Source organism: Falco biarmicus, chromosome 3 (genome assembly GCF_023638135.1).
Source record: "Falco biarmicus isolate bFalBia1 chromosome 3, bFalBia1.pri, whole genome shotgun sequence".
NCBI lineage: Eukaryota > Metazoa > Chordata > Aves > Falconiformes > Falconidae > Falco > Falco biarmicus.
The window spans coordinates 90654051-90681942 of NC_079290.1; the positions used below are offsets into that span (position 1 = coordinate 90654051).

Genomic DNA, 27892 nt, shown 5'->3' on the forward strand with positions numbered 1-27892 from the left:
TAACATCCTCAACTCAGTTCAAACAGTCTGGGAATTTGGCTGCCTATACAGTGTGGGCTGTTTGGTTATTTTAATTGTCTTCTGTTGAAGTCCTAAATAGTAATTTCTTATCTGAATAGAGCTACAGGGAATGGGATGAGGATAAACAGGAAAAATACATAATTACGTTTGTTTAAATTCACACCACAGGTCACACAAAAAGATGTACTTGTGTAAACAAGGCTTGTGTTTGTCCATACAGCTGGGTTCAGCTGTGTTGATTGCTGACATCCATTGTCAGCAACAGATCATTTCTGTAGTATAGCCAAGGCTTTAAAACAAAGACAGTAATCAGTCTTGTTGCATAGCTCAGTGACAGCGGTGGCATTATCCTGATGGACAAAGCAAAGTGGGGATTTTTTTAGCCCTGTGTAGCAAGAAGAGGCAAGAATATTGGTTTATACAAGTATTTTTCTGTGTTTTTATTGTCAGCTGCTAAAGATTTACAGTGAACCTGTACCATACTTTCACCAGTCTTGAAATACTGCTTCCTTTCTAAAAACGGTAACACACAAATTAAAATTGAAACACCTTGACAAAACCTGTTTTTATTTAAAGCATTGCTGGCTTTTGTGACTTGTTTATACTTGCACTATTGTGGCACAAGTAACACATGTTTAAAAGTGAGTTTTCCTATTTGGGAGACTCCTAGTTTTTTGCTACGTGTACAGCTCTTAGGTGGGCAGTAGCAGAAGATGTACTGCCTGGGGGAGGGAGCGAGCTCTCCGTCAACATTATTTGTGGTGGTATTCACAGAATAAAGCTGCATTTTATTGGTGCTGGGAGAAAATTAAAAGCACAATGACAGCTTTTTGGTGGTTTTGGTGGGTAGATGCAGGGCTTTTTCTAGTACACGTGCTATAGTTGTACATTACTTCTTCAAAATGGCACTTCAGTATGCCATGCCCATGTGGAGATCAAAAAAACTCAAACCTAAACCCCAGTAGGCCAGCACTGCATAACTGAGGTTGCAACAGGAACTGGAAGAAGTCTTCCATTGGACTTGGCAGTTTGACGTGCAAAGTTGAATTTGGCCTTACCCCATTACTACTCCTCTGCTATTCCAATGGGAGACATTGCAATACAATGGTTGACCATTAAGTGTTTCAAAATCATATGCAGAGAATGGAGGTAGCTGCAGGTTTCATCTTGTTTCTTTATATTTCTGATGATTAAAAATCCAAACTGAAAAGCAGAGTTCAAAAAGTACAAGGTCTTGCTGTGTTCGAGCTACGCTGTCAAACTGTTGCATGTCTTACTTTGCTGGTAAAGGCAGGCATTGACTCTACAGCATATGCTGTAGCTGCTGTGACTGAGAGAGTGTCATACATCGTCATCCAAGAAGATCATTGCCCCAGTTGTTTCCCCTCATGTTACTAGTACTGGAAATGCAACGGGGGGTTGATGTGAAAACAAGTATTAAGGATATATGCAGTTTAGGATGTGATAAGAAGATGTTTCAGATAGTTAGTCGAGGCAATGGCCTCTTCTGTTTGGGGATTCATGAGTTATGCTGCTTGTGTTTTCATATAAGTGTGTAAAGCATATAAAACAGTTATGTTTTTAAGTTTTCCAAAATAAAACGCCAGACAAGCCATAATGAGCACTTGCAGATTGGTTCCACATGTATCTAGAATGCCTTTCCCTCTAGCATTCTTACCACACTGACTCTTCACTATCTTTGTTGGAGCATGGGCCTGTTGAACCCATCCCAGATAAATTATTAGGGTATATATTTACAGCAGAATGTCTTTTTTTTATTATTTTTTTTCCTTCCAGTGGAAACCTTACATTCTGGAAATAATGTCCTTTCCTCCAGATGCTTTTTGTTCTTTGACTGTGAAGGATGTTCTAGTCAGCGTTTCCTTACCCCTTACCAGCTTATCTCTGCAGTGATTCCCCACAGTGAGTGAAGGAAACTCAGTGCTTTATTTAAAAACTGCATCATCTTTTAGAAAAATGCTTTACTCTTAATAAACAATAGCAGACACACACATGCGCAGTCTTACTGCATGTAAGTCAATTGAAGACAATTACAAGATTGAAATATCCCTTTATTGTTTGATTTGGGAACAATATAGTTTCAGAATTCCAATGCTCAGCTTCAAAACAACTGTTGAAAGTTTCTGGTGAACCAAAGAAAGTATTGTTAAGATGTTGTTCTCCTTTGTTACTCTTTGTTTTTCATCTTGTTCCTCTGTTCTCTAGGAATTTGTTACAGAACAGTATTGAGCAATGGAAAGGGAAAAGTCTTTGTAACTGCCTGTGAGAATAACTGTGTGTTTATATAAGTATTTCTTGTAACTGTTCAGAAGTTAGCTTCGTAGAGTGCTGTTTTGCTAACCAAAAAGACTTCAATAAAACTACAGTTGCTTCCAGAACTAACAGCTCTTAAAATGTGGTTTTAACTTTTACCGTTGCCTCTCGTAGAGGCATCAGTTTGTCAGTTGCATGAAAATCTTAATTAAATTCTTTGTATAACAAAATGATTCCTTTAAAAAGACACAAACAAACAAACAAAAAAATAACCAGAGTATACAACTTGTAAAAACAAAATTACTTTTAACTAGATTTTATTTTTTTTAACAGGGCTTGATAACTTTAAGGAAGGATTTGCATCCTTTTGTGAGAAAAGAATGGATTTGCTTGGCTGCTTTATCATGGTTCATATTCAGAATTACCAGTTCTGGTATTTTAGATATTTTTAGGGTAACATGCCCTGCTAAGCACTGCTGGGTTGCTTTTTACTATTCACATTACATTCCAAACAAGTAGTTGGAGCAACAGTGTATGTAAGCATTATACCTGAAATTTCACATTATCCTTTTTAATTTAGCGGGCATCAGTGCTTTTTCATCTCTTGTGTTTTCAGTGTGATGAGAACTGTACCGTACCAGGCAGGTTCTGGCACCGTAAGCAGGCTGAATACCTAGCTTTCAGAAGTGACTCCTCAGAATAGCCTGTGAATAATTTTTGTCTCATACTACAAGGGGAAGAAAAATAGAAGTAACAAAAGGACTGAACTAATTGAGTAACAAAAATTTGAGCATTTTAATGGATGTGGGAGGACTGGATTATTAATGGGCACATTAGAGAAAAACACTGCACCGTCTGTTCCTCTCAAAGCTTATGGCTGTGTTTTTATAATAGAGACTGCTTACCCTGAAGCCTGTGTATCTTGCATTGAAGAGGAAAAAAAGGAAGAAAAAAACTCCTTGGCCTTCCTTTCAGTAGCAAGCTACTTCACTTATGTCAGCAAAACCTGGTGTCTCTAGTTTCAGAGTACTTTATGGCAAGGTCTGTATCTCGGCCCAGAAGGTTGAGTGCTGTCGTCTTCATCAGAGTTCAGAAGCTCTTATAGACAGTCACTGGGCATTGGTTATGAGTTGTTGGGTTTTTTCCTCTTTTTGTCTCTTAGACATAGTGTTTATGCTTCCAGAATCTTAGCATGTGAGGCCAATAAAAGCGCCAATGACAAAACAAAACGCTTCTCTTACAGTGAGCAGCAGACAGATTATGGAACCGTTTGAGCGTTGTTTGTGCAGTCCCTGAAGTATGAAATGGTGAAGTTGTTTGCTGCTTCTCCTTAGACCTAAGCCATGCCTGCTCCAAAATTGCCTCTCATCTGTCTAGCATTTGCATTTGACCCCTCCTCCTTGCCCACCATCACTGTCTGCACTGCCTGGTACTACTGTGTGGTGGTGCTGTGTCATGTAGCTAGCTCTATGACTCTATGAAAAGGATTTTTTTAATAGAATTGTACAGAAAATATAAGAATTCTACATTGCAGTGTTGTTTTGGGTGGGTTTTGTTTTTAAATAAAGACTAGTAAATAAGTAAAGCAGCAGGATGTAGTTCACCCAGCTGTATCCAAGAGATTTGGTAAGGGGCAGAGTTGCTGTTACTTGCATTTGTTGCCTGTAGGTCTCTGTGGAATGATGCTAGCTATATGTAATGCTAGATGGTATGATTTCCTTAGCCTCTATGGACTGTGTTTGTTCTACCTTCCCCTTTCTATAACAGTGTTAAACCCCCAAGTCTCAGTTTTGTTTTTGTCACCTTTTTATTGATCTTGGACAGTTTTGTAATTCATTGAGGAGAGACGAGTGCTCAGTGCTTTGCTGCTGTGATACTTTTTTCTCCAGTAAGATATAGATGGGATAACTTTCTTCTGCCATTTAATACCTGCCTTTGACCCTTGAAACTGAGACCAGGTGATGACTGTTACCTCCTCACCTCCACTTGCTTGGCTATACTGACCTGTCGTGCAGCAATATAGAAGACTTGCACTATATTTTTGCTGCTTTTACTTGCTAACTAAAGTTTGTGTCAAATCTCTTTATCTTTCTATTCTGGTCATAGAGTATCACAACTTTATTGATGAAAACTAATCCATTTTATGTACTAGTTCGACGAACCTCTGTGCTTTTCCCCCTGCTAGCCATCTGTGGACCTGAAGCAAAGCAAGAGATTATGGCATAACTTGCACTAATGATATAAATGTGTTAGATCAGCTATGTATCCCAAAACTGACTTCTGCTGTGCTTAAGAACAGTTTGTTTTGTGCTAGTAGGGGTGAAAGAGATGTTCTTATTTTATTACAGTATTAATATATTGTTGTACCTCTTGACTTCCAGGTTGCATCACAACGCATAAGCTCAGTGGATCTTTCATGCTGCAGCCTGGAGCACCTGCCTGCCAACCTGTTTTATAGCCAAGACCTCACTCATCTCAACTTAAAGCAGAACTTCCTGAGGCTAAACCCTAGCCCATCCACAAGTAGAGCACTTAGTGAATTACAAAGGTAAAGTAACGCGGTTCTACTGGTCTTGCTCTGCCCTTGGAGCCAATGGACTACTGATTTGCAGGAACTTTCCTAAAAAATTACTACCTGGCTCTTGTTGGAGGATTGGCCTGCTGTAATGCTTCAAAAATCGGTTAACTCTGCATGTTAGAAACAGATTAGATTTCATAAGAAACTTTGTTTTTCTTGTAAATAGAAGGCTATTTTCAATCTAAAATGCAGTTTTCAGAAAACATTGTTTTTATCTACCTACTGAGGCCAGACTAGTTCTTCAATTTTTGACTCAGGTGAGTGAGTATGAGTTGGTAAGCTGCCCATCAAAGGGATAGTCTAGGTAGGAACAGTACTGCGTGTGACTTAGCAGTTTTTTGTTACCCCCAAAGCAAAGAAAGCCCTGATTTAGTAAATTCAGTCTGATTCCTGTTCCATTTCTGCTCTGCTCAGTCCTAATCCTTCTATCCTAGTAACTGTGACCTTCCAGTTCTTTTCACTGCAGCTCACCTAAGAATGTAACAAATAGGTAGAGCGCGGCACAGTTGGTGATCTGGATGATTCAATGTATGTGTTGTGTCCTGTGGAATGAGGACATACATCTTTCTGTATTCGGAAAGGTGAATGCTTCCGTACTGACCACAAAACTATGACTTTAATTTCAGTGGTAACTGAATTGCAGAGTACCTCAGGATTATATTTGTGGATGGACCTGTTCAAATGAAATGTTTTAAACCACATTTCTAAATCCCTTCCTCTTTGAAAAACAACCGAAAAATACAAGACGGGTTGTGCAGGCTGTTGTATTTGTGTGTAATTCCAATTTTGTTCTGGAAAACCAAAAAATTTGGCATAATGGAAGATGAATGAACCCAACAGGTCTGCTTCACAAACAAAGCAGGCAGTGATTCCAAGAGCTTATGAACGCAGTCTGGAGAGGAATACTAGCTTAAATGTTCTGTGAATGTCCTTATAGGTCTCCAGAGAGCAAGTGGAATTTTAACACGTTAGGTGATGGAACGTGGACAAATTATGAATGTTTTTCATTTTAAATGATTTTTTTATCATTTTTCCTTTTTAAATATCAGAAAGTGTACAGGAGATACTTGGTTATGTTTTGTCCATGTACATAACACCTAATTCTGTTTGGGATTAGAAAGCATTTATAAATAATGCGCTGGGTAACATTCATTATCTGTTTAATGTTCTTTTCGTACTGCAATTGTAGGAACAGCTGAAGAGTCTTGCTGGAAGTTAATAAACTGTTAAAATTTTTCTCACTAATGTGAGCCTGAACATGCAAGAGTGAAAACAGTTCAGGTGACCAAATAAAAGCTCTCCTGTTGAATGAGATTCTGAATCAGGAAAATCCTGGAGAAGTGGCCTGTACCCAAGGTGGTGCAAAACTGGTTGTCTCATTCTTCTGAGAACTGGTGCTGTTCTGTCAGGAAAGAATGGTCTGCTCTGCCTCCGTTGCTTTGAGATTGTCAAGAAGGTACAGGGAATGTCTGTGAACTTCTGCAGCAAAAAAATGAATGATTAGGAAGGTTACACAGCACTGTTTCAGTGGGTCAGAGCCAGTGCCTCGTGAACTCCTGCCCTTTGGCGCTGACCTTCCCTTTGCACAGGTGGCATCACCCAGGTTGTGCGTAGCTGGAAGCTGCTGTGGCTGTTCCCATTGATGAGCCAGTGGAAAGGGCTGTGTGAGGTGGTAGTTCCTGCCAAGGGTTAGCAAGAGCAGTGCCCCATCAGTTATGTTTTGCCTCCCAACAGCAGCAAAAGCATGGCCCTGGCCCTGGAATGCTCTCCCATGCCATGCTCCTTCCTTCCCTGAGAAACGCATTGCTGGCTTCTCCTCCTGAGGGTGGGAAAACTTGGGTTTTACTTGTGCAGCAAAAAAACATTTCAACCAGCTCAACTGCTACTGTAAGTCTGCTTTTCTGTAGTGAGTAAATACACAAATACCTAGCAAGAAGGGAACACTGTATCTTTTTGAAATTATTAGTGAATCCCAGCATGAAATCATGTGCAGAGTAAGGGAAGTTCAGTCATTCCTGGGAACACAGGTTGTTATTTGTCTGATATTTTATTTTTGTTTCTTTTTAATCCAATTTCATAAAACCATTTTCACATCTTTTGGGGGTTACATGAGGTAAAACTTGACTGGATAAACCAAAAGTCTTTTTTTTGTTTGCCCATGTTCTTTCAAACCACTGCAAAGCAAGTACAAAATCTCTGCTGTTCAGGTTTGGTACTGTTGGCTTTTATACCGAATTCTCAATTGCTAAATTGCAGCCACACACAGGGCATGGCACTAGTAAATCAAGCCCAGCAGTATTTTAGGCTCCAAAATAACCATGTGCTTGGATGTTGTGAACAAAATGTATTGGCATTTGTATGCTTACCCTTCCTGGTACAATTTTCAATTAAAATCTGGTTAGCAAGGCAGTCTAGGAAAATTTGTCTTGCTATAAGCAGCTCTTGGTGCTAGCTGTTCCTCTTAATAAATCACTTTAGATGGTAATTTAATAAATACTCATGAATGCTGGATTTCAAAACAAGGAGGTAGATCAAAGACAGAAGAAAATACCAAATTTTCAGCTACCCACCAAACAGATTTACAAGCAGCTGGGTCATAGTAATGGGATGCTGACATATGCACTGACTTGGCAGGTAGAGTCAGGAATGAATTGGGAAAAACCCAAGAATTCCTACTTTTGCTTATGCAGTTATTTCTTTCAGTTGTTAAAATGTGATTTATTGCATTTCTGAATAAAATATTTAGTCCTTCTCAATGCATGGCAGGTCTCCATTTTGGGAACTAACCTGCTCATAGCATGTGAAGGTTTACAGAGGTGTAGATGCACTTTTTTTCCTGGGAGCTACACTTTCACTTGCTTTACTATCCACTTAAACTTGTGTTAAGTTCTCTTACTGCAGCTGTGAACTTCTGTAACTGAACTGTCTGAATGTTGAAAGGTATGTACAGCTACCTGTATTTTTTTCCTACTTACTGGGCAATACGTACTTCATACTATGTATAAAAGTAGGCAGTCTGAAAATTCATCTGTGTTAAAAAAAAAAAAAAAAAAAACCACAGCAAACATTTGATACTTGTTCTCCCTCATAGTAGCTTTTAAAGTTATAGGAAAGGGTGTTTTTCTTTTAGGGGAGAGAGGAGATTCCCTAGCTGAAAGATTGTCCAGCTGTTGCAGTACTGGAAGCAGTGGACGTGTGTTGTGACAGTATCCCCATTTGAGTCAGAATTTGCCTTTATGCCTTGGTGTTTTAGCCCCTGTACACTGCAGGTGGAGCAACTGAAGACATTCTGTTGTCTTTAGTTGTCAGAAATGTTATTGCTTACACTCTTTGGATGTTGGTTGGTGGATTTTTTTTTAATTATTTTTTTTAAACCATAAAGTTGAGATTTATATGTACACTGTGTTCCCAAACCTCACTTTCCCCTTATCTACAATGCAACTTCACAGCTCTTGTTCTGAAGTGCAAACAAGAGTTCAGGCTTACTAAATTTGCAGAGTACTATTGCTCTACGTTTGAAGCAAATGAATAAACTGTAGTCCTTATTTACTGTTGCTCTGCTTCACTGGGCTAAGCACCCCTTTATATTTATATGTCATTGTTTCAGTCATTGCCGTTGGAAAAAACTGTTGGCATCGAGAATACTGTTTGTTAATATTGAAAATTAAGTTGTCAGTATGTGGATTTTTAATGTAAGCCTGTTTCAGATTTAGAAAGAGAGAAAGGAAAAAGTGGGAGTGTAATAAGCCACAAAGTTTCTTTTTAATGATAAACAGCGATGCTGCCAATTTTATCTGAAGAATAAGTTGTTACTCCAGTTGTTGTTGTTAATTATTAGCAGTAATTATATGGATTTTTATCTCAAGATCAGTTGGTATCTTTTCTCTCCCAAAGCCTCTTTAGAAATTAACTGCCTTCCCTGGCATCTCAGCTGAAATTCTTCTGGGCTAGTGGCAATAAGTTGAAGTTACATCTATAGTGTATGAGAAGGCTAGAGGACTCTGAGATATTGATGCAAGTGGGTTTTGAAATCCCTTGCTACTTCCAACTGTAGGATAGCTGTTCTTAGATGAAACCCCAGAATTTAGGGGGGATCCTCAAGGTAATCCCTCCTTATGAACTCAATGTGCAGTATGTAGGCAATTCAAAACACACTGATTGCTCAGAGAACACTTTAGGTTCCCAGACAGCTTTAAAAAATAGGGGGACCAGTATCAGCAACCCAACTGGCATGAACACAGTAGACAAGCTTGCTACATGTGGTGGTGAGAACCTACCTTGTCCCTAGAGATTGAGGAGCAGGGAAGAAAGTCTCTAGCCTGCCACTTGGTCTCAAAGTTCATTGAAGTGCTCCTTCACTTTATTATAATATATAAAATATATATGTTACTATATTATAAAATATTATTGCTTTTAGTGTATGAAACTGAGGTTAGTGAAGAAAATTGGATGGATTAATGACATGCCAAATACACATCTTCCCGCTTGCCAGGCCCCACAGGGTACTGCCAGTAGACACAGTGGAAAAGATTCGAGCTTTCTCTTTTTTGTTGTTGTTCTTGTTTGTTTGTTTTGTGGGTTTTGTTTGTGTGTTTGGGGTGGGGGTTTTTTGTTTTATTTTGGGGTGTGGGGGGGTTAGGATGCTCTTCTGGAAACGAATTTGCTTCTAAATGCATGCATTCATTGAAGTTATTTAAATTAATCCAGCTAGCATGGGGAGTATGCTACCACAAAGAATGGAGTGCCCCTGCATGCTCCACAGTGTGGGAAGGTGCTGGGAGCTTTCTCTCACACTCTAATGGTCTCAGAGCCAGGGAACCTTTTATACTTGTTTCTCCTCTTTCACTTGAAGCTGAAGACTGAAGCATAGCCATCTAAGCAGTAGGGCAAGAAGGAGAAGTTGGCATGATATTGACAACCAGAGGTCTACTAGTAACAAACTCCGTGTAGTGTTTGCTGTATTCTGGTGCTATATTTCCTCAGCTCAGTAGCCTTGGCATATTTTTTTTCTCTATTTATAATACTAAAGACCACACTTGAAATATGATTTTTATGTCACTTCACTACTTTTGTTCTATTTGGTTTGTAAAGGTGTTGAAGGAAGGAAGGTTTGGTTTTGTTAGTGCATTTTTCCAAGTCTTCATGACTGGTTGTGTTTTACATAGCTCCTGTGTACCTTTCTGAACTCAAGAAAGTACCCTCATGTGAATACTCGGTAAAAGTCAGTGACATTTGATTAAAGAAAAATAAATTGCAAAATCAAGTTGCTACAAGTGACTGAGTGGGGAAGGTTGCAAAATCCATTTAATGCCTGAAACACATTGGATTTTTTTGATTGTTTAAATTGGAGTAGTGAACTTCTTAGTAGGGGTAGTAGAATAGATGGCACTAGCAAATATGCTGTAAAATAGCATTTTTAAAAATAGTATAGTCTAAAAATAGAAATTGCAGTTAATAACTGGGCTCAGTTTAGTGGAACTATTAGGCTAAGTATAGCAGTATCTCTTTTAAATAATACTTCAAAAAGTGGTGAACATACTTACAGAATCCAGTTATTGTGTATCAGCCTACTCTTGCTTGTCGGTTGCCTTCTGATGTGGCTTCTGAAGTAAGGGGTTTCTTTTCATGTATTTAAACATGTTTCAGTTTGGAAGCCCACTGCTAGCTAATGCTCATGTATTTCAAATATGGATTTCCAGTATAGAGAAGGAGAATGTATTTTCACATTTTTCCTAGGAATTCTGTTCTTTCTCTGAGGACATTCTTTCCCTGCTAATGAAGCAGTGTGCGCTAGGTGTGGGCAGAGAATGAGAACTGCAAAGTATAGTAACAGAGGTTCACATTATTTTCACTTAACAAAACATACATTTTCTTTTTCTTGTCTTTATAAAACAAGAGTAAGTCTTCTTACCAACTATGTAATAGAATAAAAGCTTTATTGTTGTTTTAAGTTTGCAGGTGGTCTGAATTTAACTTAACATCTGTGATTATTTGTATTTTGAAAAATAATTGCCTAGATCTAAAGTCATTCCGATCTGTGCAGTGCAGTCTCTTTTTTTCCTTTATTTTTTTCTTTTTAATGCAGTCTACTAATTAATTTTGGCATAGAGACTCAGGTCTGTATGCCACAATTGTTGTGCCTTTTATAGTTTAAAATTTGAGTGGAGGGGAGAGATATCAGGATGACTGTTGCTGGTGTGTTTGCATAAAAGGTGGTGAAGATACCAAAACTGCAGCTATTAGTCTGCTTTTTTCTTTCTGTCTTTTTCTTTTTCCCACATGAGATTTAAGAAAGGAGGAAGGAAATAAAAATTCAGATTAAACTATGTTTTCATTTATTCAGTCAGCTAACGGAGAAATCAATAATTAATGGGTGAATTTGTCCAAGTTTCTTCTGACTTGACCAGACCAGCTTAGTGACCCTTTTTCCTGAGGTGACTTTACTCCACCTGTATTTGTGTGGTGTGACATGAGCTACTTCTTTTCTGAATGAACAGGAGTCTTGTCCAGAGAAACAGAGTGGAAAACACCAGCAGAGCTCCTTGTTCCTCCTCTCTGTACTATCTACTGAAAAGCCTTTCATGCCCAAGGTGGGCAGGGCTGCTATTGACCTCAGTTAGGTAAAGCCTTCACCGGCAGCATCCAAGTCACTCTCCCTAGCTGTTGCAGAAACAGTCTACCTCGATTCAGCTGTCTCGACAAATTTAGCAGGGCAAAGAGGGCTGGAATAGTTCATTTTAATTGCCGAACTAATTTAAGGATTTTACAATGACTTCCCTTTCTGGGAAGGGAAATGCTATGACAGTATTTCTGGCGCTAAGCTAGCTGCTCACTTAGGCAATAAGGCTATTGATGGGAAATCTGATGCAACTGCAAAAAGGCAGTAAATTGGACCTTTTATTTCCAAGGAGGAAATTGGTGTGTCAGGTTTATATGGAAATTCTCTTCATGATTAAGTTAGTGGCCGAAGTAGCTGGCATTCATGAAGGTAGCAAGTTGTAGTTCAGTTCCAACACTCGTCGCAGTGCTGCTAGGCAAGTGCCATCGATCTGTCGGGAATGCTGCTGAAGCTGAGGGATGGTCATGCTACTGCTTGAAATGCCGCTACAGTCCAAATAGTGGAGATAGTATTGGGAAAGTGATTGTTTTCCTTAAACTGAGTCCCTTATTAAGCCATGTCTTCTGTTTTGAGTGTAGTAAAATACTGCTTTTTAATTGCTTTTGGTAGGAGCAGGGCAGGACTGGTTTTGTCAGATGAGTCTGTTACACCGTCATTTCAATGATGGTGTATGGCCAATCCAATATACTATTCCTCCTGCTCCAAACACAGTGAAACATATATGCTGTACTATGTAATGGAAATTTCTCTGCTGTGCACATCGGGTAGATCTGAATTTGAAATTAGCACATCAGTTCATTTTTGCTGTAGATACAAACTTCTCCTATTAGTCCCTCTCGTCATTTTGCACATGTCAAACTAAAGCCATTCCTGAAGTGGCAGCTTCAGGATTAAGTAAGTGGAGATTTTTTGGCTCAATTATGGCAATTAGTGTTCGGTTGTATTGCATGTTTAAACTCAAGGCTTGACATGTCAGCATTTTGCTCTAGTTTGAAGTAGGGCTGGTTTTGGTCAGAGTAGTGAGTGTTTATGTATTGTTCATTACAATAGAAAGCTCAATGAACATAGTGTGTTGTGAGAGGCTGTGCTTCAGGTTGGCTTTTTTGAACCAATAACATAGTCTAGAGTGAAGGAAGGAGGGAAAAGAGGAAGGAAAGCATATATATGGACTTGATACAAGGTTATTACATTGTCATGCCTCAAACGAGCAACGTTGTGCCTTTTCTTCTTTCTAACAATGCCATGGGGGCAGCGTCAATTATGTGCCTGTGCTTCAGGTAGGAATAAAGATTTGGGTGCAAGAAAACAGCAAAGACGTTGCTCTGTAAAATCTTATTTAAAGCCTGACACTGTGTAAACTGAGTAATAGAAAACTTGAGCATGTAAAATACTTCTACTTTATTTATATTGATGCTACAAATGATACTGGTGCTACTGACTGTAAATCTATCTAGATGTAAGAAACACTGTAAACAGTTAAGCATTTTAAATGTGCAGCATGGCAGTGCTCCATAATGGAAGTGCACCAACCCATCTGTGATGTGGATGGTGGGAAGTGAGTGGCCAAAGCTTTAGAGGTAGACTTAGGTCTTAACTTTGAGCAAATGCCTGCTAGTTTGACTTGGTAATGTTCTGTATTTGACAGTGCTCCATTAGAAGAAATGTGACTGTAGCATTTCACAAACAAACATGTTTACAAAGGAGGGAAGACAGTATCTCTTTCCTGCCGGTTGTTTTAAATTAATCTCTTTAACTAAACGTATGGTGTCTGTCTTTCAGCTTTTCTTTAAATGTCATTTAACAATGAACTCTCCTTTGTGGATTATTTGACATACGCGTACATGTGCATTTTCAGCTTCTGTATGAGTATATCCAGCACTGGATGTACTACTCCCCTTACATACTGTATAGACCTGTTAACAAGTTCAGTTGGTGCTCTTAGTAACTGGATTACTTGCAGAAGGCCCTTAATAAGCACACAGTAAAATATACAGTAGGGTAGCAGAGATGTAATCCCAGATACATATGGGGTGGGGGGGCTAGGGTTTTGTCTCCCTGTCTTTGACCTATGACAATTATACACAACAAGTATGTGTGCAGAAAATCCTGAAGCTGACCACCGCATTGGAGTTAGTTGCTGTATTCCATAGCTTTCTTCACCTCCTCGCCCCCCCTCCCCCACTCCAGCCCTCTTTCCTCTGTGTATTAGCTTGATCTTCTGTAAATTTATCTTAAGATTTTATTTGGGGTCTTACAGTAGATTGTAGTTTTCACTTGTTTAGTGGGCAGAACTGAGACACTTCTTCTGAGACTCCAGAGCAGTACAGGTAAAGGCTGTAGCCTCGGTGTTGATTATTAAATGAGTTAATTCTTTTCATGGTTGACTTAAATTTGAATGGTTGCATTTCGATTTTTCCAGCAACTTAGTTATTTTTTAAACTTCCTGTCATCACTAGTATTTTGCACTTACCTAAATACTGAAAAAAAATATCTAATTTCTAAAGACTGCGGAGTCCGCTACTTAGAGCACTCTTGTTTGTATTTGCAGTTGACTTTGAGGAAGATGTGGGACAGCTGTTCCACCACAGAATCACTCCAAGTTTCAAGTATATCTGTGGCCCAAATCTACTCTTAAAGATAAATGTAAGATTGTGCATTTTAGTTCTAGGTTTGAGATTTTTAAGCTTTTTCTCTCAAAAGAGAGGAATATAAAGGTATAGTGTTTAAAATGTGCTACTTTTTTTTTTTTTTTTTTTTTCCCTGGCTAGTAGGTCTTATTAGCATCAGCTGGCTAACCCTAGCCTCCTTTTTATTTTACAGTTCACCCTCTAGAGATATATTAGTCATTGTTTCTGCACAGTAGCATTTTTTTCCCTGCAGCAGTAATTTGATTGCAAGATTTCATTTAGTCTCCATCTAACTCTGATCCAAACTTCTGCCTCCAGCATGGCACAGGGTGTTCAAAATCTGTGTTAACTCTGGCCATGATTTTTCCAGGTTTTTTCTTCTGCCATCTTTGCACCAAAATACCGGTAGAGAGCACAGCATTCCCTTGCTTGCTGCAAGCCTGTGTAAATGTTAAGTATGTTTACAGCCTGTCTTTTGGTGTAAAATCCACACTTCAATTACAACCCCCATTGAAATACAATACAAAGGCGCTACTTACATTTTCATATTGAGGTTTAGTCAGTGACATGAGTTTTTGATTTAGGCAATACTAAAGGTGTGTGCTGGTTGATTGCAGAGGCTGGTAAGTATTTTTAAGAGTCTTTTGATGTTAAAACTCTTTAACCTTTTAACGCTTGATGTGATTTCTGTCCGTGTTTTCTGGTTGGGGAAGACAAAGTGCTTTGAGGTAAGAATGTGCTGGGCCAGCGTGGAGGCTGTGGATGCACTGGCACATGCTGTCAGAGATTACTTTCGTGTGGAATAGCAGTGTCCATACGTGCAGTTTTGCTTCCATCAGCATGTTATATAAAAGCCTGCTCGCACAAAATAAAGGACTTGAGTCTTAAAAAAAGGAAAATGAAGTCCAAATAAAATGTCCTGGTGTAAACCATGCCAGAAAAGAAACTTCCTCCCATCTATCAGAATCTGACACAGATCTTTTCATTCATCCTTTTTACTTGCCTTTAGGCATACCTCCCAGTGGTTGTTAGGCAACCATAATAATGTTGCTGAACATGCAGGCTGGCTAATTGGATTGTCCCCTTCTTTGTTTTTTTTTTTTTTTTTTGTTCAAACAGTCTTGATCATCTTTAATAAGGCAAGCACATGCAAGTTGCTTCATTGGCTGATGTGATAAATCAAGGGGCTTTTAAGAGTTTCTTGACACGGCAAGGACAAAATTTTGAAATCTCTGTGAGCTTTGACATTGTACTTAATCGAGAGCATAAGAATTTGCCTCTGTCACTACAGAAGTCTTGCTAAATTCTGCTTTAATTCAGCACATTTCCCAGTTGTATTCAAACCAGCCTATCCTAATGAGAAATTTTGGTTGAAAGGCAGTATCTACTCACATGAATGGAGCTGAGCTGCACCACAAAAATTTACTGTTCAAACAGGCTGAGAATTTCCTGCACCTTGTAACCAGTGTCACTAGGATAGTCTTATTAGCAAGAAATGTGTTCAGAAAAATAGCAGTGCTTTAGTACAGCGTGAGATGGCACAGAAGAAATTACATATATCATAAGGATGGCAAGGGTTTTGTTTGTTAGGCTCATAGGAGAATATATTTAGCGTGTTATTCAGGAGGGCTTGTTTCTCTATGCCATCTTAACGTGAGTATACTCTTGCAAGTGGTGTTGAACTTGAGCGTCTACTCGTTTCCCCAGTTATTCTGGGTACATAAACTAAAATTGCACGTGGTTTGTATTTACATAACCAAACTTACCTTGTATTAACTATTGCAAGGCAACATGGTGTGGTTTATGATCCACTTATTTGCCCTCTTTATTTTTTTTTTTCTTATCTCATTGTAGATTCACCAAGTTGAAGAGCCTTAATCTTTCCAATAATAATTTAGGAGACTTCCCACTGGCAGTCTGCAGCATCGCAACCCTGACTGAACTCAACGTGTCCTGCAATGCCCTCAGAAGTGTTCCAGCAGTTGTAGGCGAGATGCACAAGCAAGTACTTTCTTAAAACTTTGTGTACACAGCCTGATAATAAAGGCAATAAGCAGTTTCATGACTCTATACATAATCTGGCTATAAGAAACATTTTAAACTCACTGGGTTTTGTCAGAGCGTACTGGCTTAAGATCTGTGTGGAAAAAGTTGTGAGCTGTTGATGGAGGGAAAGCACACTTAGTGTCTTGAAGCTCTTCCAGACCTCAGCATTTGACACAAGGGTCATCTTCACAATGAAGAAAATGTTTCAACCTCCTTGCTCATGTGCTTCAGCCATCACATTGTTGCAATTCTGGAGATGTTTGAAGATAGGATACAACTGTCTTAACACAGCCTATGTTTCATAGTTGCTAACGTTTTTAATTGTTTGATCGGTATCTTCTGTAGCAGATGTTAAAGCCTTACTCATTAACATTTTTCTTTCTTCTGCCCTTTTGTACATTTTAAGTCACTGTAATTGTGGCAGATTTGTGTATTTGTAGGAAGGAAATGTGATTTAACAGGTCACTCACTGTCTTCACTCTCCCTTCCCCTCCCCTGCTTTTAATAGCTTGCAGACATTTTTGCTGGATGGCAACTTTCTTCAGTCCCTTCCTGATGAGTTGGAGCATATGCATCAGCTCAGCTACGTGAGTCTGTCCTTCAATGAGTTTACCAACATTCCAGGGGTTCTGGAGAAGCTGAATGCCATGGATAAGCTCTGTATGTCAGGAAACTGCATGGATACCCTGAATCTGCAGGTGTTAAAAAGGATGCCTCATATTAAACATGTGGATCTAAGGTAGGTGTTTGGAAAAGTGGAAAAATAAGTGGGTCTAAATTATTGGTTGAAAAGGTTTCTCTTTGGCTGCCAGAATTGCCCCCAGGTAGGAATCTATTGTGTTAGTCCATCAAACCATGTTTCTGGTGGTGTTGTGTAACTCACAGCACTTGTCCGTGACTTAGCATTCTTCTTTGAAGAAGAGATAGCATTTAGGGAGATCGATAGATAAGGAAATGAGTTTGGGGGAAAATTAATATTTACACTGAAAGATCAAACAAAACAGGGCCTGGGACACTAGTGATTCCTGCAGTTCTTGTTGCTGCAGTGTTAGTGTAATATAAATGATAGTCCCTGACCTAAAAAAGCTTCTGTCTGAAATGTTACAGATATGTGGGATGGAGAAAAGGGCAGTGAAGGTGAAAGGACAAAAATAGATATTTTAATATTTCTTGGTATGTTAAAAAGTCTAGTCCACCATAAGTAATGTTATTTTATTGTTGCGCTCAGCAGAGTCTAAACAGATCCTTGTTATAAATGACTCCGGTATGAGGTGGTTCTTTATTCTTACAGTCTCTGGGCAAGCTAGCTTCTGCAGTCAGCTGGGCAAGGCTCAGTTCAGAGCCTGGACCATGAGGTCAAAACAACGATGAATTTTGGAACCATTTAGTTAAGCTGTTCAAGCTAAAACTTAGTGTGCCGTACTGCCGTGTAGCTGTCAGACTTTGCAATCAAGAAAGAGTCAGCATAAGAAAACAGCTAAAATAGATGGATGACTTCTGAAGTGGTTATGGTGGTGTTAAAATATGCCTGTGTGTTCATATGTACACCAAAAGCGCATAAATAAATAAATAAATTGGCCTCAGAGCAGAGGCACTGTGGCTAAGCTGGCTCCAAGTTCCAGCCCTGTCATTGTCTGCCGCATCCCGTCTGCACTGAGCAGTGAACAGTGGCTCTTTGTAACGCTACCTGCAGTAGTAAATGTCAAACATATTTGTAAACTGTACTTGCTGCACAGTGAAGTGCTTTGCTTTAGTGAAATCGGAAGGAAGCACTGCTTGTAAATTGAAAACGGCAAAAGTAGGCGGTGGTGTTGGAGGGGACATATTACCCATTCTCTTCTAACTGGAAAATGTAGCTACTGTGAAAATACAACTGTTACACAGAGGGCAACTCTTCAAAAGCAACAGTAACAGCAGAAGCGTAGGCATTTGCCCTTGTCCTCACTAGGGAGACTTAATGGTCCAGCAGGTGTTATTATACTGATATTTAGTGTTCTGGTCAGAGCTGGGAATTTGAAACTGAACTCTTTGAGTGCTCTGCGGTCTCCAGCATCGCTAGGTTATAGATAATCTCACTCAGCTTCTGGGGAAGTTGTTGAGTATTGGCAGTCAGTGCACAGCGGTGAAGGTGTGATAAAACCGGTTCTCTTTATCTGACAGGCCCACTTCGTCTTGGGTTTTTGCTTTGTTTTCTTTCAACACCTATTTTCAGGTCTCTGAGTTTGCTTGCTGTGGAACACAGTAACACAAGAGGCGAATATATGGGAATTCATGAATCTCAATTTGGCCTTTCAATAAGGCAAGAGACTCCAATATCTGCAGGCCACTTGTGTCTGCCAGGCTTTTCAGCAGATGCTCATGATAGGCCAGCAGGAACTATAGAGGTTTTGTTCTTTTTCAAACTGTCAGGCACAAATAAAAGCCAGATTATCTTTTATTTTTATAGACACAATAACAGTAATACTTACCTTCTTGCAGAGCTTTTTATCAGTAGATTTCAGAGTAGTTTAGAAAAGAGCTTGGTGGTGTCTTTCCTTTGTCATAATGGATAAAACAACAGAGTGGATCCATCCATCTTTTAAAATACCATAACAAAGGCAAAAGTATTTAAAATCAGCCTTGATCAGAACTTGGAGGCATCCATTCATGAGCTGTTGTGCAACTGATTGTAGAGTGAGCATTGGTTTGTCAGCAGGAGCCTACGTAACTACACTTAATCTCCCTTTTTGTCTGCAAGATTGAATTCAATTAGGAGATTGGAGGCCGATGACACAGATTTTCTGCATCATGTGACCCAACTGGATCTTAGAGACAACAAACTTGGGGAGCTGGATGCAACGGTTTTTAACAACGTTGAAGTGTTACACTGTGAACGGAATCAACTGGTAACCCTTAAAATCAGTGGATATTTTCTCAAGGCGCTGTACGCTTCCTCGAATGGTAAGGGCGTTTTCAGGGCAGCTGTGGTGGTGTCATCTGACTTCTGGTTTCATACCTGGTTCTCTGTAGGATGCTTGTGGAGAGCAGTGCACGTGATGAGGAGCAAGCAGGAGGCTCTTGACATGACCCTTGGATAAAAGTTACACGTGCTGTGCTTGCTGGCAGTTCTGAGCTTCAGAAGTGACTTTCAAATAACACTGGACTACTGATTTGGAGGTCTCAAAACTATGAAAATCTTGGAATTTTGAGTCGAAATTCCTTTCTATGTCAGCAGGGAGGAGTCTTTAAGTTGTCAATTCTTCAGGTTATATTCATGTGTTGCTTTAATAAGGCGAATAAGGAATTCATTGCTCCTCCCTAGAGTTGAGAAAGTTTGAACAAGTGGCCATTTGTGAGACAAAGGAAGACAATGTGTGTGTATATATATATATTTGCTACTACCTCTAGCTGCTTACTCTGGCCACAAAACTACAAAATCTATAATGAGTTAACTTCATTTGTATTTGATAATAAAATAATGCAGCCTTTTCCAGTTGAATAACTCCTGTGTTCCATGAGCAGGATTTGTTTGATCTGTCTCTGGAAGCCACTATTACTTAAAATACTTGGTTTTCCACCACCATTCTTATTATTTGGGTTAGTTTTTTATGGAATAAACAAAATGCACACTCAGAGAGCTGTGGATTTCATGAACAGGCCGAACTGCCTTTAAAAGGCTGTCATCTTAATGATATCCAAGCCTGTGCCTTCATGAAGTATTCATGCCAGGATCTTTGTAGCTGAGAAAAGTTAACATAATCTGAGCATGTGCTGTGCAATGTGAGCTGAGAAACCAAGTCAACCTGTATCTTGCAGTCAACGGCATTTGCTCTTGCTGTTCCTCCTGGCTATCCTCTCTTTGCACCCTCAGCCACCTTGGTTTAGCCTCATCTTCCAAAGGGACCGTGATGCTTGTTACACTTTCACTTTAGTGGATTTTCTGTAGGCTTAAATAAATGTGTGCTGGTTTTGTTTCAACCCTAATGCTAAGCATTACCTACCTAAAGCCCTTAAGATATGAAGTATTATTGAAGCAATCAAAATATAACATTAGTAGCAGTAGCTGAGATGCTGGAAAGGTCAGTAAGGCTGCTTCCAACCAGGAACTCCACAGGCATGCAAATGCTTGTGTAATGTGTTGACAGACTCTGGATCTTGCCATGACCTGGAAGACTCCAGGGTATTCTGTAGCTTGCTGTTCTTGAGTGGGGAATCTCCCTTCCTGTGCCTGTACCGTTAGTGACCAGTAGAAAAAAAAGTAGAGCAGGTTTGTGATTTACTATTCTGGGCAGAGGTGAAGTTAGAGCTCCAGAACAAGAATGGAAAAATGAGAATTTGCCATGAAACATTTAAAAACTTCCAGTTTCTCCTCTCTGGTCTATCACAGCAAGTACAATGTAATACAGCAAATGTGCTCAAAAATAATAAAGAAACAAAATTCAGTTCACAAAGGTCCAGACCCTCAGAAGTCTTTTAGGTTACTGACTTGTGCTGAAATCTCTGGGTGTTAGCTGCTTAAAGTAACTCTTAAGGAACAGCCATTTTAGGTGCAAGTCTTTATCACCACTTTTATTTATATATATATGTATTTTCTCCCCTAGAACTTGTTCACCTTGATGTGTATCCGGTTCCTAATTGCCTGGCTTATATGGATATTTCTAGGTAAGGTTACGGTTTTTCTTGGGCCTGTAAAACATATGTCAGTGAAGCTTAGGGAAAAATGACATTCACTGATATTTTACTGGGAGTGGGGCCAGGAACTGGACCTTGAGATATGAGAAGACTGATTTTTGCAGTTAGAGGATGGGCTTTTTGTGCTGGCCAGTTCTTCCCTCTTTCCTTTTTATAGATTTAAATATTTAATTTTTTTAAGTGCTAAAAGTAATTTTTTTGTAGTTAGAGTTTAAAGATTTATATCTTATAGAGATGGAACATGATGATTCAAACATACACCAATATGAGACATGTACACAAACCCAGCATAGGTTGAAGTTTTATAGTTTGCTCATCAGTTTGGCAGCTCCTGCAGCTCATCGTTGCTCTCTGCAGGCCTGGCTGCAGTTGCCACTTGAATGCATCTGTAAATCTCACCTTAACAAGGGAGGTGGGGTAAGGAAAGAAATGGAAGAGGGGGAGTTCTTTAGTTTGTTTTACAATTTAAGGACTGAATCAGGAAAACACTTTATAGGAATGCTTAATGTCTGTCTTATTTAAGGAGTTACTCATCTGCATGTTAAGGTGATAATCTCATTCATTAAAAAGCCTGCTTAAAGCACTCCTAAACTGTCAAGGGTAATTGTAACAATTAGCGAGTTAACCTGGGTGAGTGGCCATCAACTTCAAAGTTTCATCAACCTTGAGTTACTTGCATTGTGCACCTAAATGTAACACACAGGTTACATCACACTAAGTGTGATTTATTGAAAAGTGCTCTTTGTAAAGCTGTGTTCTCCATTTAGCTGTAAATGAAATTGGTGCAGAATGCATGATTTTGATCACAAAACCCTTTTTGTGCCTCAGTTCAGTGATGGCATTGTAACTTAACGGGTAGAGTGTCTTTCACTTCTTGCCTGGCTTGGAATTGGGAAATCCGTTTGAGATTGAAAAAGAAGAGATCTGAGGATAAGAGGGGTAGGGTTGCTATTGCATATTTTGGTTAAAGGCTATTGCATGAGTGAACTATAGGATAGAAGCACATGAATGAGCATGAACACTGATTTATGTTTATGCTGTGTAAGGGTCCTATTCCTGGACTTCAGGTCTGTGGGTGCCTGAATATCTGATGCCCAGTTTTGCATCTGTGTGTGCTAACTGTAGTAGTGGTTATGTGAATGCACATGCACACAACCTCCTCCATGTACTTCATGCTGCTAATTTTTCTTTAAGGCAGGGTGCCTTACTGTGCCTAGCTGCAGGTTTTCAGTGCAATATTTGGAAAAACTTCTCTCCAAGACCTTAATTTTTGGAAGAGTTAGCTTCTGTGAAGATAAATGCAAGAAAAGCAAAACTCTTGGCTTTAAAAATATGCCAAAAAAAAAAAAAAAAAGATTTTGCTCTATTCAGTGAGATAGCTGAAAAGTGGTAGAGCAAATTTCAGGATTGAATTTGTGGGGAATTGAAGAGGTGTGTTTCAACTGTGTAGAGCGTGGATGTCTTCTAAGGAGTATCTCACAAATTTTTTTCTCCATGGAGAGACTCCTTCATCCTCAGTACTCTGATACCCTTAACACTTCTTCCCTGATAATTTGGAGCTAGCTTTTTGCATTTTCTTAGTGGTTGCACATCTAGGGAGATGCTGTTAGCTTTGTTGCCTCCTCACCCAGGACCTTACTGCACTGGTAGTGCCCTTAGAGAAGGAGGGGTGGCGCACAGTCTTGTAGGAAGCATAATACTATGTAGCAGATTTATTTCCTGCAGGTATCTGTATCTCTTAAGGCTGTATTCTTAATAACATGTACATCTCAGTTATCATTTAGTTACACCTCTTTGTGTTCTTTGTTCATAGAAATCACCTGGAAAACCTGCCTGAGTGGGTATGTGACAGTAGGAAACTGGAGGTGTTGGATGTTGGCCACAATCAGATACGTGAGCTGCCTGCCCGGTGAGTGTTGCAGACCAGTTGCACAATGTGGAACGGGAGAACCAATTCAGAAATAATTGCTGATTCAGTGTTTAGCTTGTTCCAGTGACTGTCAGACTTGTTTTATCTTTCATTTGATTTTATTTTTACCTTGTGGGGTGTCGTCATGCCTCAAGCTTCTACCCAGCCTTTCTTCTTTTACTTTCATGCAGAGAAAGCAATGCCTTTGAACTCCAGGTGGAAGTTTTGAAGCTGTTCATGTGGCTGTTCAGGCAGGAAAGCCCTTCATTTTTAATACTGAATATTAAATATTTACAACCATAACTTTGCATGACAGTTTAGGGATCCAGAACTTGTAACTTCATTTCACTGGTGCCTGGAGACTCCGGTTCACAGCCTTGTTTGAGTGAAAAAGAGTTGAGAGGAGAAGGTAAAGCCTCATCAAGGAAGGAAACTCCTGCAAGTACAGCAATCACCCTCACTACAAAGATGATCTCTTTTCCAGGAGTTTAAACTTAAAATTGATAAATGCAAATGATAGGAAAGCAAGTGAACAGGAAGGAAAATAGAAGTTGAGTTTAAATAATGAGTGGCTCTTGCTAGTTGTTTTTTTTTTTTCTAGAGGGACCTGTTCCAAGTGAGTATACTGATCAGGTACTGGTATTGAAAATTTCCAAGTCGCTGACTTCACTGGAAGAGAGCTGTCATTCTTGTCTGCTCTGTGCGCTTCAAAAGAGATGTTGTGAAAGAGGGAGAACATACTAGGCACAAAGGGTGAAATTGCGTGGGGATGTGCAGAGCCATTGAAGATTGTAGACAGCTAGTGTATGATGAGTTGTTAAATATTTTCCTTACAGAGCTGTATAGCACAGAAGAGCATCAGAAACCCAAAAGGATAGTTTTGTCTGGGTCACATGAATGTGCCATATGGTGTAAACCAGCAGTTTTAGTGTCAGAAATGGGAAGAGAATAGATTTCAGAAATGTGGGCAGAAAAGGATGTGAGGAGATTTACCAAGCAAACTAACAGGCTAACGTGCAGATGATTAATGCCTCTGGTTTTCCACACAAAGTGAAGCTGTACCTGCTCAGAAGATGGGGGGAGCAAAAGTTCATTTGCCTTTCAGTTGCACTTCATAACAGCAAGGCCTACCAAGGCATACCGGATATCTTTGGGAGATTAATGATTAGCTGAAATTAGGTACAGTCAACATCCCACTTGTCTCTCCCGCCATCTTATCCTTAACCCCAGGAAACAGCTTATCTTTGAAAACTTTTCTTTGTAGTGTGTGTCTAGATAGCTTAGCTCCTAATAAGTCAACTCAGTTTTAAGGCCTGGTTTGAAACACAGGCTTTGAAGTCTGCTAAAGTTAGGGAAATTTAGGTCTGGATTCAAATGCAAATGCCTCAGGGGTATGGACCTACTGTTAAGTATCAGGTAAATGCTAGTGCCCAGCGTGTTCATGTGCACTGCTGTCTGCTTTTTCTTCTAAGCAGAGTAGCACTGAATACCTGTGAAGAGAGTGAGCAGGGCTCTCCCAGGAGGATGCTTGCTGCTCTAACCGCAAATGTTCAAGCCTTGCAGCAGTTTCCTGGAGGGCTGAAGGTTACACCTGATCTAAACAAGCTACAGTTGATGCTATGTGTGTTTGCCTATTGAAACAGAAAAACAGACCTTGAAGACAAAGAATTGAAGCAGTTGAGATGGAGAGCTGTGTCCTAATGTTTGTTTCAATTAAAGAAAATGGGAACAATGTACACTGGGCTGTAATGCAGCCATTTCTGCTTTAAAAGTGCTGAAAAATAACAAAAAGAATACTTGGTCTAAACTATGCAGGACAAATTCATTGTCAAAACTGATGATGCCAAAGATTCCTCAAAGAAAATGGAAATGCTTCAATTAAGAGTTGCCAAAATGATCTTGTCACCACCAGTGAGAAGACATCTGTATGCATGTTTCTTCCTTTTTGTCTGGTTTTTTTTTTAAAGTTCTATATGTATTCAATGTTGTGTTCTCTTCAATTGTTGAATGCTTTCACCAAATCATGTTTTCTCAGATTCTGATGCCGAGTGACATGCTTGTCCTTAGAATTTTTTGATCTCATCAAAACTTCCAGTGGGAGTTGGGCAAGTGGGAAGGCTGCCCATAGGGAAGAGCAGTCCCAGTGTCCTGATTCCTCACCTAGCTTGAGAACTAGGTGTCTCAGGCTTCTCAGGAGCTTGCTTAGTTATATGCTGGTGGTTTGATCTCTCTTCAGACATCCCTGTTCCTTTGGTGCTTGTGTAACTTGGAAATAAGTGAACACAAATGAACAAAACCCCAAAGACTTACTCAGTTCTTCTGAATTATTTATAAAATATATTTTAATGGAAAAGCTAATTGCTAAGGTGTTTGCTATGATCTGACCTTTTTTTATTTTAAAATCACACCACCCCCACTCATCCAAAAAAACCCCCAAAGTGATAGATTTTTTTGGAGGTGTTGTCAACCAGTTCTGCTTTTTCTTCTAATGTTTGGTGTCGATGATACTAGCCAATCTTGGTTAGGAAAGGAAATAAAAAGGCAAATTTGTAACTGACAGAGATTTTCAAGTAAAAGCAGAGTGAAACAAAAATGGTTAAATGACAAAAACATAATAGATATGCTTATCACTGCATGATAAGTGTCTTTTCACCCTGTGTTGAGCCTTCTGGAACGATATGGCTGGCTGTTGACTTGTATCCATGGTCGTAATGCAGATGATCCAGCCAACTGAGATAACTGCTAACACTGGCACGCAGATGCAAAGTATGACTGTGTCTGTCAAGGGGAAAATACTCAGCATACTTCGTTGATTATTTTGGCACAATAGTCTGATGACCTGATGTATTGTAGAGCAGGGGAGGCTCTTTATGTGTATTTGGGTCATTGTAACAGAGGGAAGAAGATTTTGCTTTAATGCTGAGCAATTTGACAGTCTTTGATTGAAACAAGTCAGCATGATGCACAGGCTCGCCAAATTAAACAGTGCGGTAGTGGGAATGTAAGACAGGTGGCAGATGAAGAATAATCTTTTTTTCTTAATTTGCTGAAGGCAGTGCCGATTCAAAATTGAGTTGCTCCCTTTTTGAGGTCTTTGGGTGCATATTTTTAACTCCTTATTAGGTTGTTTATACTGCAAATTTCATCTTTGCTCTATGATCAAAAGAGCTGTTTGCTCTAGCTTTATGTTGCCCTCTTCTCCCCCTCCCCTTCTCCCCCAGCCTTCCAAAAAATGGAGCAGGGGGTTGGGACTCCTGGTCATCTATCGCTTGTAAAAGCTCAAGAAAGTAAAGCCGATTAGATAAATTTCATTTGCTGTAGGACTGGAAAGGAGGCTTTATGTTAGTCTGGTATTAATAGAAAAGGAAAATGGGAGGTGGGGAATTGCATTGGATTATGAGTCAGCACATGATGAGCAGAGCACTTTGGAGCTTGTGGGGTAACTGGTGATTTCACCCACACTTCTGAAGTTCTTCCATTAGCTAGGGGGGTCCCACATGTGCAGTTTTCTGCAGCCATTGTTAGCAATTACCTCCTTCACTGTCATGCTTCTATATTCATGTTTTATAGAGTGCAATAAGACAACCCTTTCTCACTACTTTCACTTCTGAATCATCCTTAAACCTCCTTCCCTGTCTCTGAACAACCTTTTCAAGAAGTTGGTGGAGAGTGGGAAGACGTTCTTGGATCTTTGTGTAATTAATACCATGTCTGCTAATCAATTGGCTGAATCACTTTCTTGTAATGAACAGTGATAGCTCACCTAAATTCTCAAAGCAACTCTTCAGTTTAGATTTTTCCTTATTTTTGGTGTTTTTTATTTCTCTTAAGGTTGTTTAACAATAGTAGCTTGCGTAAGCTGCTGGCAGGACATAACATGTTAGGAAGGCTACCAGATCGGCTCGAGCGAACGCAAGTGGAGGTCCTGGATGTCCAACACAACCAGCTTCTTGAACTGCCATCTAACCTGCTTTTGAAAGCAGACAGGTAAATATAAAGAAATTTGATCTTGACTTGTGTGTGAGAAACCTTGCTTTGTGTGTTACTTCCTAGCTGAAAGGGTAATCTGAGGTTCCCCTAATTTGAAAGTTGCCAAGCCTTGTGTGGTAAGAACAGATGTCTGCCCAACTCACCAAAACACATTCTTTTTATTCTGGTTTTGTTGCCTTATATGGTTGCTTCTTTTTCCCCACCAAGCTCCTGCTGAACACCTACTTCTTGAAATCTAGCTGTAAAGCAAAGCGCATGCTATTTTCTACTACATACTCTGAGATGGGTTAGTGGCAGTTTCTTTAAATACATATTTCTTAGGCTTGTTTGATGGAGTGTGAAAGCTTTTTTTTTCCTCCTTCAGTCAGAGGCCAGAGCTTATTTATACCTGTCAAACAAAACAAAATCTGTGCATAAGGCTGTCAGAATAACTCAGTTATTCCCATGTCCTTGCTTTGTGAATTTCTTTATGCTTTTCAAACGTTTGTCACTAATTTAGCTGGTGTCACCACTTGATCTGCTTTCTGGATTCTTATTTTTATGCTGCTGTTTCTTTAGTTTTGGAGTCTTCATAATCTTTCTTCTTGGATATGACCATATCCTGTAAAGTGGCTGTGATTGAAATACAGGAGGTTGGTAGCATAGTCTAGGGATAGTGGATGGGCTTGCCCTGCTTGGTGTCAGCGTTCATTGCACTTCTGCGTTTCCACATACAGCCATGGGATTTCTGAGTGCTCAACCCATGCATAATCTAACAGTGAGATTGTGTGCTGTGGGGTTTTATTTCTGACTAATTGTGACAAAAGGAATGCATAGCTGCTGAGTTTCTTGAGAGGTGGAGAAGCAAAAGTAGCGGCAATCTCACTGTTACAGCTCCTCACCCGATTAAGAGTGTTGCAGAATCCCTCACTTCTGTACTGTTGTTCTTTCCGTCATGAGCCTCTGGTTAAATTTCCTGGGATTCACAGCTCTGGGAGTTGGAGAGTTAGGTTGGTGGTTGAGATGGCTTCTAAATAAACTCTTACCTCGATTTACTCTTGAACAGTCATGTTCTGAGGAATCCATTACTTAGATTAAAAATTGTCTTTCAAAAGGTGAACTTTACTATGACAAGGTTTTGATTCTGGAAACCAGTATGACATTTCAGCCTTGGTTTT

At 39.6% G+C, this 27892-nt stretch overlaps 1 protein-coding gene across 1 annotated transcript in view; it reads left to right on the forward strand.

Annotated features, from left to right (window-relative positions):
* The window catches only part of PHLPP1 (PH domain and leucine rich repeat protein phosphatase 1), a 144463-nt gene that overhangs the window by 90845 nt on the left and 25726 nt on the right, over positions 1–27892 (forward strand). The window contains exons 4-10 of the mRNA XM_056331668.1: positions 4677–4843; positions 15974–16120; positions 16674–16904; positions 18903–19105; positions 20746–20806; positions 22650–22745; positions 26577–26732. Coding sequence (XP_056187643.1) covers positions 4677–4843; positions 15974–16120; positions 16674–16904; positions 18903–19105; positions 20746–20806; positions 22650–22745; positions 26577–26732 — 1061 coding nt within the window. The remainder of the gene's footprint in view (positions 1–4676; positions 4844–15973; positions 16121–16673; positions 16905–18902; positions 19106–20745; positions 20807–22649; positions 22746–26576; positions 26733–27892) is intronic.